Below are 12,833 nucleotides of genomic sequence, written 5' to 3'. Positions count from 1 at the left end.
TTTCAAATTTTCTGGCGGCTGAAAAGGTTTTAGATGTTTTTGCGTTTTTCAAACATGGCGGTTCATGTTTGGTTTAAGCTTAAAATGATTTTTTCAAACGATTGGCGTGTTCTCGCTTGTATTTTGTTTGTCTAGTGCACTTCATTTAGCCAACGAATGTGGGAAATTGTGGAATCGGGTGTTAATATAGTGGAACAAGATCTCTGACCTAAAATCTTAATAAAAGTCAGATTGTGGTAAGTTTTGGTGTGTAATGCCAATTTCACCATTGATTCTTCCTATAGTTTGCTGGTGATTACCTATTGTAGTGATAAGTTTATGTGAGTAGATAATGAATCCGAAAATAAGTAATATTTGTAATTTTCATATTAGGATATTAAGGGCTATTAAATGGCGCGTCCCCTGGGCGATTTGGGGGCGATTTAAGGGCGGGTAGAGCAGCTAAAAAATGACGGCGGCAAATCGCCCAAATGTTGCATTTGAAATAACCCCCTAATTGCCAGCAATTTGCTGGAAAATTGAAGGGCAGTTAGCGCATCCGAGTTGGCAAATAGCCCCCTGTTAGCCAGCAACTTGCCCTTTTTGACTGGGATTATACAGATGCTGTTAGTGTAACAACGTATTTTAATTTAAACAATTAGGACAACATCCGACGAATTGTAGCCAAACATGTCAAATGGCCCTAAGTGCAAATGACAGTTTCTCTTTGTTTACTTTCTCTTTCGCTAATAACTCGGCAGTTTATACGTTTGTACTTAACTCTTAGCAGAATAAACTAGTCGAAATTAGAAAAACTCTAAAAAGAGAACTGCGGAGACTCCATTTTTGATCGATTTTTGGATTCGCGTTTAGCTGTCAAAAAAACGAATCCAATCGAACATTCCCTATCCTTATAACATTGGACGTGTTGCCATACAATGCCGGGGCATACGTTGCCAAAAATGCTGTTTTTCTCTCCGCAGTTCTCTTACTAGAGTTTCTAGTCGAAATTTTTCGATATATCCTGAAACAATATTGAAAAGTTTTATGATGACGCCGTAATAATCGAAAGAGAAAGTAAATAAAGAGAGGCTCTCATTTGCACTTAGGACCATTTGAAATGTTTGTCGAGAATTTGTTGTTCCATGTCGGTTCGTCGGTGTTATAAGGTCATTTCATCAACAAATCACGAAGTGTCGTTCCCCTCGCCTTTCCCACAAAAAGTTCCCAAAGAAAGTCTTCGTGTGGCTGACAATCAGTGAGAGGGGGATGTCAAAGCCAAAGAAGATGTTTTCTTTGCATCTTGCGGTCAACGGGGGGTATTCAGTATAAAGTGCTTACCGGAAGTTGCGGCCTTCATTAAGGGGTTACATACCTTTTTATTTTCAAAAAAATCGAAATTGTTTTCATTACTTTATCTGAAAGTAAAATTCCTTGAGAATACTTTTCCAATTTTTTTGGAGATCCAAGAATTAGATCGAAAGTTACAGTGCTTCCAAGCGCGCTTCGTCTACCAACAGCAGTGGTAACTTGAAATTACAAACTCGATTATCTCGAAATGTCATTTCTTCAAAAATGGTTTCGCCGCGAACAGAAATGTTTTTTTTTCGATTGATCGAAATTAATTTTTCTCGAACCTTAACGATTCTTTGTTATGCATAAATTTTTGTTTTGCGGACGAAAATTTTTAAATGCAATTTGTATAGCGTTGCGTCTATAACTCTGCCATTGGCACGAGATGGCACGTTCCCCCCTCTGTCTTTTCAACCGGAAAGTGATTCAGTAAAAAGCGTGTGTAAAAGCCTTGTTTTTTTTTAAAATCATTATGAAGTGTCAAGGTAATTTAATCAGTGTCATTGATGAATGAAACAGATACGAGTAGCCCTTAGTGGCTTCCTTGAGGAACATTATTTATGTTTATGATTGGCCAAGTTCTTAGCAACTCTCCACGCGTTTCGAAACGCGTTTTTAAAAATCAAAATTCCATTTCATAAATCGTGCATACATTTTGTCAAGAAGGTGTGTCCCATTTTACCATCCGGCTGGAGCTGCCCATGAACTCTGCCAATTTATGCCATTATTACATTTTTTACTCGATAGTCCTTGATGTTTTAAGATATTTCCCAGTGAAATGTGCTCTCTTCCGGAAAATATTTTATTAACCAAAGGACTGTGAACCGAATCGATTAAAGGTGGTGAATACAAACATCACCGCCAATCATGGTGAATGTTTGTTTTCCAATAGCAGGTATCATTTCGACTTAAGTTTAGAATGATGGTCTTTCGTGAAATAACTTTTCACTCCTGAAGTATTTCACGTTCAAAAAAAACCTCGACAAATAATCACGAGAAGTCTACATTAGACTTCAGAAGGTGAGCAAAAACACACTAGAAAAAATCTAGAGGATCGAAGTTAGCTCGTGTATGATTGGTAAACAGGTTGTTTTAGAAGTCAACAAGTTACTGACAGGATGTCGAATCATCCTGTTTGTTCTGGTTATATACATTATTTCCTTATTTTTTACTGAATTCAAGGTTTGTTTACCGCTTAATGTTTACCTCCTCAGATAATATTTTGAATAGGTTTATAATTGCATGTTTTTCGATAATGTTCACCTGAAAAACGTTTCGTTATTTTTTACTCACCTTTTCACCTTTGAACAAACCTAAACAACAACAAAGCAGATCAATTTGCCTAGTTTCGCCAATGTTGCCGATCGTGTACATCATTAGGATCCAATCCATTCACTTTTTCCCTCCCCCCAGCTCGCGGACCTTCCTCAACCAAAACGATTCATGCAGCAGCAGCCTTGCCACTGCTGAGTAGTCAAATTTATTATCCATACCACACGCGCCGCTACACGGCGGTCAACCTTCCACACCTCCAGCGGACAGGCTGGAGCTCGTTTTGGGCTGATTCATCAAATGGATTGTTATAGCTGTCATCATCACGTGACCACTTCCAACACTGTCCCTTGGGCAGGGGTCGGTACAGAGCAAGAGCTCTGTAACCTCCACTGGAGGAGGTCCATTCGAACGATGGTATGGCAGAAAGGTCTCCCTTCTATCCGTCACAAATCAAAATTGTAATTTTCGTATGAGAATGCTTGCGGTGTTTATGTGGTCGGTACATGCGGGTGTCCACGCGGGAATCGTTGAAATGCTGCAAAATGTAAGATATCGATTTTTTAGTAGCTGGGAACTGAAACCACATTCACCATGCAGTCGTGATTTACTGGTTGGAAAAGTTTAAACTGGACTAGTTTTTAGTTTGACTATTGTCAAAATAAAAAGCACAAGCTGCCAGATTAAGTTAAATGTATATTTCGGATTCAGAATAGGAAAAGAGAATCATCATTCTAGAAATGACTTACCAAAATTTTCCTGCACGCCACCGACGGTAACGAAAACTTATTTACGGCAAGAGCGTCAGCCCTCATTCACTTCCCACTACCGAGCACGAACTTGATTCCGAATCGATGGTCTTGACAGGGTTGCGAAATCGGTAACACAAACAATCAGCATCGCCAAAAAGTCTCCTCAGAATGACTTTTCCACATACCAGCCTACTGTGTTCAGTCAATGCCGCGAATCAAGTTCCATTATACGGCTCGCCACTTTATCCGCGCGTTGTGTGAAAATTATTCTCTCTTCGCTCTAGCAAAAACCAAAGAGATTTTGCTGAATCGAGAGAACCGCTCTCCTTCGCAACAACACATCGAGGCGCGTGTAAATACGCGCGCCAAACCATGGCGCGCAAAGCAAAACGCACATGTTCCTCCACGCATGCTGACGACTGAGTGAACTGAGCACCATTCCTCCGTTTCGCCACTCTCTCTCTCTCTCGCTCACGTTGGTAACCGAACCAACTCTCAGATGACTGATTGACGTGACGTGACATTGCCGTCGCCGCCTGCTTGCTGTTTGCTGAAAGTCGAAAGGTAAACCAACCAAAGTAATGTTAATCCCGTCTGCGGCAGCGATCAGTTGACGGTTGATCTTCGCACGGAACGGTTGGGTAAAAAATCGGAAACGAATCAAGAGTTAGGACTCGTCGTCGTCGGGCTCATGGTTATCCCACAGCGGCGCTTGGACGTTAGTTGGTTGTTGTGGCAGAGTGAAAGAAGATGCGTGCGGTTTTGGTGGATTGTTGGGTTTAGCTTGAATATTTAAAGAGTGAATGCGCGGTCACAAACCGACTACTAGTGACAGTGGGTTCGCGGAAATAACGATCCGTGACGTAGGATATTTTACTGATATTTTTAACTAGATTTTCGCAGCGAAAAAAAATGTTGATTTAAAAAGTTTATTACTGAACAGTGAATATAGTTCTTTTTTGTTCGAAAAGATAGTGAAAATTCAACGTAGAATCCTGAGCTAGTTTCGTGGCTGGAAAATGGTTTCACCAGTGTTCAGGTGAGAGTTTCTCTTCAGTGGCGCCCAACGAGGAATATGAAAGGAGTGATTTTGTGTGCGAGTTGGGTAGCGCAAATTATCGCCAATTGCGTGACCCGGACGTGAGCTAGCTAAACTGAACTGAGCTGAGCTGTCGAGTGGCCAGGGTTAGAAACTACATAGAAATGCTTCCGGATTTTTTAGCAGACAGCAACAACAACAACAACAAAAACCGATGGAACCTCCATCAGCTATGAGGACGGAATCTTCGGTTAACTGTTAGCTGCGAGGCTCGGGCACACCACCAGACACAAGGTTGAAATATTTATTAATTCATTTTCTGTTCGGATTGTTGTCGTTGCACACCGATCGTCATGGGTTTGTAGTTTATTACCGGTTGCGAAGAGAACGGTGGTAGGTATGCTGAGTTTCGTCGTTGTATATAGTCGGCATCTGTCTGCCAGCGGCAAGAAATGTAGTTTATGGAAAAGGTTTGAACTGGTTTGCGGTTGAACGATGCAGGAAAAAAATGCTAAACTAACATAGTTGACAAGGAGTAAAAGATTGTTGGAAGAGGGCGAATTGACTTCCGAGACTAATATTGTCAAGAAATTCAAAGAAACTTTCTTCATTATTGATGGAGAAGGACACATAGTTTTTTTTCTGATAAAGAGAATAGTCGTAAATCGTTGGGGAAGATGAGTAAAACGAAAAATGTTACTTTCAGATACTTAAAATATGTAAACAAATTATCAAAAAAGTATATACTTGATGAACTCTTGGCTGTCTTGGCTTGTGTGAGCTCCCAAACAACTGATGTCTCGGGAAGTGCAGAAGTGTTGGTTTTCCGGAGTGATAGCGGCATCGAAAACTTGTTTTTAGCTAGCAATTCAACGCAACGCACTAGGTTCAGTTTCTTCTGGGCATTATACGAGTTGTGTGACTCTGGGATTGGTGACCAAAACGATACTGATGAGAAGTCAAAAATGAAATTTGAATCTTTCAGGATTTTAGGGTTACGTAATCGGAACTTTTGTGCATCTCTTGTCATAAAGTTATTAAGAGTTTTACGCGGAATTTTGTTTCGCGCTAAGAGTACCGAAATAAAACGCTGTCGATCCTCTAGAGATGCATACACTTTTGATCTTCGGTTTACTTGCTGCAGGAATAGAAGTAACGGTTCTTTGTTATACTGTCTCTTATTGTACAAATTGTCGTGGGGATTTAAAAAATGAAATGTGCAATGCTTTCTTCACTGGTAAATCATTTTTAAATAACTTCAAAACCGACACATCAAAATGTCTCGAATCTATAAATATAAGGGAAACAATCTATTTCAAAAGCAATCGTGTATGATAGATGGAATAGAAACCGTGGCCTTAACGATTGTTGTTTGTCCATAAAGTGAGGTTCGTACATCGAAGCTGGAATACTCAGATGACAATATTAGGAGATTCGACCTGGCTGGATTGTTTGCTGTATTGGCGATTAATTTGCTTGCCTATACCAGACTCTATTTGCACTGTCAGAAGAATGTATTTTCTTCTGGTGCGGAACCAAGGGTACTTTCTAGAGCTAGTATACGAGACTTTATAGAATGTATTTGTTTATTGTTTCCATAACAAAAAATACTCTGACCGAAGCAAGTTCGTGATTAGTTCCCGCTAATTTCAGGCACCGAGCCGCAAATCTTGAACAGAAAGAATTGTGATTTCAGTAGGTTTCAGCATGTCAACCAATCTTGTCAGGTGTCCGGAGACTGTATGTCAACATCGGGAGAGAAGGAGATTATTGGAATTCGTCTCCTTGAATTAGTTTGTGCATTTTCATGCTATTAACCAGGGCCAATTGGAACAAAAATGTCCCACCCGGATTATATTTTCTTTGGCAAACAAATTAGCCCTTTACAGCGCTATCAAACCACTCAAAGAAATTAAGTTTGAAAATATTTCCCTTCGCCAACTATTGTTTTTTATTTTCGATGGGTAGAAAGAATCATACGTACGAATAAAACGTTTCTTTTACCAACTACTATTGTTTTGATTCGAGTTGTACTGAACGTACAAATTAGATGTTTGTGCTATCTGACTTATTTTGTAGTTAATTCCGTAGAATGTACAATTACTGAAAATGACGGAAATAATAGATTTTGTGCAAGCAGTTATTAGCTGTTCCAAGCAATTCGATCAAGGGACCACCCGAGCCTGACTAGTTTTCGTTCGAAGCTCCACCTCTTTGACGATGAAAGTAAACTGCTTTGATTCGACGGCCGGTCCCTTTAGCTAAGAACGTAAACTTAACCGCGTACAAAACCACGGCTCGTATGCGAGTGCGGCATTATCCGTGTGCTACACCACGCATACGCTCGATATGTCTGGACGCGGTAAGGAGAAAAGGTGAAAGGAAAACCAAAATCCCGCTCGGTTCGTGTCGGTCTCTAGTTTCCTGTCGGCCGAATCCACCGTCTGCTGAGAAAGGGCAGCTACGCCCAGCGTGTCGATGCTGGAGAACCCGTCTACTTGGTAGCAGGGGTGGAATATCTTGCCGCCGAAGTATTGGAGCTTGCAGGAGCAAATTGTTCTCCGGCGTGAACATTACCTAAGGTGGAGGGCTGCCTAACATCGCTTTTTTGGTGAAAGTAACGGGTTGTCATGGCGACTATTTTCCTCGCATAAAGAATTAATTGGATGTTCTTCCCCTTTCTAAGTATAGTCAAGATCCGCTGGTTGGGTCACACCCTCTGTCCAACTAACGAATTTGATTCGCTAGTTGAACCGAAAATGTATCTGCTCACATCTCTAATTATTGTCAGTGTGATTGTCAAAGTGAATTTGACACGAGATTTTGACATTTAAATGCTTTTTAGTTGAACAATGGTCCAACTAGCGGAGGTCCAACTAAAAAGCGGTCCATTTAAAAAGTGACCAACCAGAAAATCACGATTGTAATCACATTTAAAGCATCTGACAATTTTTTTCAATGCCACCCTAAATAGTGAAAAATCCATCGTCCAATGATCCGTACAGTGAAATAGTTTCTCATCCACCGGGTTTACTATTTTGATTAAATAAGAATGTTTGTATTTCCGATGAGTGGAAAGTAGCATACATATGCAATATGGAAAAAAAGCGGTTTTAAAACTCCCGGCCGTAGCTCGTTCGCGATTGGTTCTCGCTTATTTTATGCACCAATCCGCATATCTTGAACAGTTTTCGTTCGAAGCTCAGCCTCTTTGACGATGGAAGTAAACAGATTTCATTTCATGGCCAGCCCATTTGGTTTTGAACGTAAACTGAATCGAACTCAAAACCGAGGATCGTATGCGAGTACGGAATCATTCGTGTGTTTCATTCGTGCTGGCTGCACCACACATACCATCGCTATGTCTGGGTGCGGTAAAGGAGGAAAAAGGAAAGGGAAAATTAAGTTTCCACCCGTATTCTGAACACACATTAGGTACCACTGAGTCTGCCATGTGGGTAGTTGAGATACAAACTATCTGGAAAAGATGGAGTCCAGTCTTGCTACAGAGCACAGTCCGATGGAATGGCGAGAAATAATTCAACTAATAATTTATTTTTTTGGTGCCAATACCTTATTTGGTAGTATCCAACGGGGAAAACGATAGAAAATGGTGAGTGAAGCTCCCAAGTAACCATAAGCATTAGGCCATTGCACTATATTGGCTATACATTTGCACTATTGTTGCATTGAAACTCCATTACAGCATTAACAATGCAATAAAGCTCTATATTAGCATCAATAATGCATAAATGCGCAGCCGAAATATAGCATATAGCGCGTATATGCTTCAAGGGTCTTTAAAGCATGTAAGCTTTTCATATGCATTTAGTGCCATTATAGAGCAAATAAAAAGCCGATATAACGCTATCGTAATGCTGTGGGTTTATTCGTTATGCTACTCTTCTTGAAGATTATATTCGGCATATTTCATTTCAATCGAACATATGCAATATAGTCCAGGCAGCAAACGCAGCGCACTTACCTTGAATGAAGAGGCAAGGTACCTCAGTTCGAGACTTACTAAAGGTAATTTTCGTAAAACATTCATATCATGTGAGAAAGAAAACCCATTAAGGTTATTCATTACAATGCATTGGAAGAGAGTCAATTACGGTTTTAAACAGAACGATTTATTTTAAACTTTTGCTTTTTTCTCACCATACCGAAATGGTTTGAAAACTATGACGGACAATGACATTTGTACGCTGGTGCTGCATAATAGCATTAGTGTTGCAAAAACGAGCTGCCATTCTCTGCACAGTAATAGCACTATATTTCGTCTTTTCTGGCATAATACAAGCATTATATGAGTATATAAAGCTTCACGGCTCTATAAGAGTGCTTTATATGTGGATTTAAAGCCAATATTAGGCTACGTTATAATGCTTATTCGTTACTTGGGAATCATGTGAAAAAATTCCCCCTTAGGCGAGATTCGAACTCGCAACCTTTGAGACTCTGGCCCAATGGAAATTAAATAGATCAAATGTGTTGCGATGGCCAGCTGCCATTGTGTGTGATTCTCGCTTTGCTGGCAGCGTGCGATCACCGTCGCCAGTGGGATAATCAAATGTTCTTTCTGGGATGTCATCATACCCTGGGATAGCATAAGGGTTAGTGTATGGTGCCGGAGTCTCAAAGGCTGCGAGTTTGAATCTGCCCTCTGGGGGAATTTATTCACATGATTGCTTAGCTTCACTCACCATTTTCGATCGTTTTCCCCGTTGAATACCACCAGTCCTGAGAAATAATTGTTAAATCTTTCTCCTCAGTCAGGCGCTCAAGCTATGAAGAAACCAAAAATTTTAGGCCCATCGCCTTCAGCTATTTTCTTCTAAAAGATTTAAAACGAATAGTCGATCATCACATCGAAACGTGACCTTCACGACGTTGCTCGCATCGTCGGAAAAGCATTCTCACTGAAGTATCTAGAGTGGGTGTATTCCTGAATATTAAGTGAGTTCCAGCCAATGTTTCCAGTTACACTACTGGGGACGCGACACGTGATCATAGAGTGCCTGCGTGTGTCTCAAATTGAATACACGCCATGCTTAGCAACCGAATCCTGTGCTAGTCATTAATACAAGCAGAAAAAGGAATTTGGTTATTAGCGGCTATTCTCAAGCTTGCGTTCGGTCACATTTGTTATTGAACCTGGTTATCGATGGCTTGTTGAGGAAATTCAACCCAAGTAACTATAAATATTAAGCAATTGCATCATCACACTTACTTTAGGACCCGGACCACGGGCCGGCACTTTCGACGGGAATCTACCGTCGCACACGCGCACTTAACGATTTTACAGTGGCGGGAAACTGTCCCGAAAAAAAACACTACAATTTTCTGGACGTCTGATTGTCACCGTGGTCCGTCACTTTCTATCTTCTCGATGGCCTCCTTCCTCACTCGACCGAAAACAAACACCAACACCAAAAAACCACACCGCCGCATAGCTGTCATCGTTATCGTACAGCATAATCAGACCACTTTTTCAGCGAAAGGAGAGCGGTAACCTAACTAAACCCTATGTTACGTATACACAAATGTTTAACAGAATTTTCTACACCTATCTGCACGCAGAAAACCGTTCACAAACGCGAAACTATACAAAAATTTACAGACTAAGCGTGAACGGTATCGAAGAGCGGTGAGCACAACTTTACGTAAACAATACACTCTACGGAGTGTATACGCAAAAAAGGGTATATTTCCACGCAGTGCTAAATTGTTACCCTGACGGGTTACAATACAAGAGTGGGGGCAAACGATTTTTTCATGAAAAATTTTAAAACAAGGAATCCAGTTTGGTATTCAAAAGGGGAGGAATAGTTTTTTACGAAACATTGTACAGCTATCTTAAAACTAAATATACAGTTTGGTATATAAAAGGGGGAACAAATATTTATGAGAAATTTCACAGATATCTTAAAACTAGGGATACAATTCTTTCTTGACTGGTACTCATAATATTGATTCCAAATGAAAGATATAATACTCTCGCTAGCCGCTTTTAAATTTCATTCTAATTTGACTTTCGATTCCCGAGTGCTAGGTCGCTTACTACGGTCACATAGCAAATTCCTATATAAAGCGACACAATTATTATACCCAAAGCTGTACTTCTACTGCACTGTTGACCTCAAATTGCACAGTTGTTTACAAACAAAACGTCGTACAAACTGGATTTACATAAATCCTAAGACAAGACGTGACAATAGGGGGGGAGCGTTTTCGTTCCAATTTTACGTCAGAATGGTCCAGCTCCTGATTGGTTGAGTCTGACTTTTTGCACCGTACGCAATGTTACTGCAGGGATAGCGAAATGATGTTTGGCAGTGTTGCTATTTTTATAGGAAAAGGTTGTCATTACTTTTTTACATTTTAACAACATTCAATTAGCTAGAGATTACTGGGTAGGGCTGTGTCTTGGCTTTGATCTGCGGTGATCTGCGTGGCTTTTCTTTTGTCGGTTGTCACGGTAAAGATGGACAAGTCTGTCTATGCTGGTGACCTCGGGTGATTCGTTGTTATGCTGCCTAAGCTCGACCCTCATCAGCAGAAGACAAAAGTTAAGCCCGTGCGATACTAAGCCTGTTCTAATGACCCTACCACTTCTAGTTCTCCGATCTGTTTACTTCACATCCTTGCTCTCACTTGAGTACTATGGCTCTAAGTTTCATAACTTTCCCTACCCAGTAATCTCCAGCTAATTGAATGTCGTTAAAATGTAAAAAAGAAAATGTGACTAACATAGTCGAAATAAAAAAGGAAAAAAGGGAAAAAATTGTCATTACTTTTGACAAATAAAATTATTATCGTTAAAAAAAGTAAAAATGACTAAATTGAACTGAAATTGTGCGGTAAAGTGAAACAAGTATTTATCATGCATTGATTAATTTTAACAAAAATAAGACAGAAACCACACTATAATCTAAAATTATTCAGAAAATGGCTTCATCAAACTTTACTAAACCCATGACATGGAAAAACGGTGTCCTTCTTCAATATAGTGGATTCGAGATACAAAATATTTCCGGCGTAAAATAAATCAACAAGATTCCCTTTTCATTAATAAAAATAGCAACACTGTTCGGAAGATTTCGGTAGGGTAAAAATGTACGAAAAGAAGAATGCCGAAGGAAAAATAAGAAGCCGATTGTCACGTCTTGTCTTAGCATAAATCTATAGCCAATCTGATTGGATAACTCAGTAAAAGAAAAATGTGATGCTAAGTGCGAAAAACGAGGTTAGACAATCAAAACGCAAATAAGCGTGAAACTTTGGTATTGCAAACACAATTGTCCACTGTATGTTGACGAAAAACGACGTATTTTTCATAAACGTAAGCGAAAACCTGACTATACAACACTCTAACTTGAATGCCAATTTGCTACCGTACGCTTCACCGTAAACACTTTACGGAATGAATGGAAAATTCATTATTTGGGATGATAAATTTTATTTAACTTTTTCGTATCATAAATTATATGGAAAGGATGGCTATTTCATTGACAATATCGAAGCAACACCAGAGAATGTAAATCGAAATTCGAACCGACAGTGTTCATGTGCGCAGCCATTTCTGAGAGTCTTTGATCCGTTCAAACAAGGTTAAACCTTTGCGTAAAATGCTATTGTCAGGTATGACCGTCAGTGTCAAATAAAATAGTGTAAATATTCAACCATCAAAACTATTCTGAAATTTTAAGGGATGCAACGTTTATGTTTGTTCCATCGCGAACCCAAGCCTGCTATGTGACGAACGCTGATGTAATTTTGACAAGTCATGCAGCTTCAGTAACACTGCTTTTAAGTACTCGACAGATTTTCATTCGAGAGTGACAAGCACCCTTCCCCGAACGCGTTATGCAGCAAATGACGGCAAGCTGAAACACCTGTTCAATTACGAGGTGACGATGGTTCGGAGGTCTACATCAAAACTGTACCCCATCAAAGTAGCTTGTGTCCACAGAAGAAGCTCCTTGTCGCTTCGAAACCACAGCAACGAAATGATGCACTTGTATTTGATTTTTTTTCTTCTTTGTCGTATGTTTTGTTCTCGTGCGCTGATTGCTTAGCAACCATCCATCGAACTGAAGGTTTCTTTTTTGTTGTCGTGTCTGAACCTTCTCGCCCCGCGAACCCGTTGCTCGCTATCAAGGTACAGGGGCTTCGAGAATGGATGACGCTAATGATAGTTTTCGCGCTCGTGCTGCGCAAACACTGTTTGAATGGGAATGTAGGTCATCTGAACAGCTGGGTTTTGTGTGCACTGCGCGCTGTCATCGGCGCACAGCAGACGCAAACAAGGAGGTTGCTTCTCGCTCACTTTCACCTGTCGCACCCGCGGGTCGGTTTTTTGGGCAGCCGGTTTGGCCTTATTCCGAACCGCATCCATCGATGATCGGGGCTGTCAAAGTGAAAGGAAAGTAAGC

At 40.3% G+C, this 12,833-nt stretch overlaps 1 protein-coding gene across 1 annotated transcript in view; it reads left to right on the top strand.

The window, feature by feature from the left end:
• The first annotated feature begins 3,957 nt into the window (after positions 1 to 3,957).
• LOC131687305 (peroxidase) overlaps positions 3,958 to 12,833 on the top strand; it is a 46,740-nt gene continuing 37,864 nt past the window's right edge. The window contains exons 1-2 of the mRNA XM_058971385.1: positions 3,958 to 3,997; positions 4,250 to 4,395. Of these exons, the coding sequence (XP_058827368.1) occupies positions 4,376 to 4,395 (20 nt within the window). The 5' untranslated portion in view covers positions 3,958 to 3,997; positions 4,250 to 4,375. The remainder of the gene's footprint in view (positions 3,998 to 4,249; positions 4,396 to 12,833) is intronic.

Source organism: Topomyia yanbarensis, chromosome 1 (genome assembly GCF_030247195.1).
Source record: "Topomyia yanbarensis strain Yona2022 chromosome 1, ASM3024719v1, whole genome shotgun sequence".
NCBI lineage: Eukaryota > Metazoa > Arthropoda > Insecta > Diptera > Culicidae > Topomyia > Topomyia yanbarensis.
The sequence above is the reverse complement of the archived record's forward strand: the minus strand, read 5'-3'. Positions and strand labels throughout refer to the sequence as shown.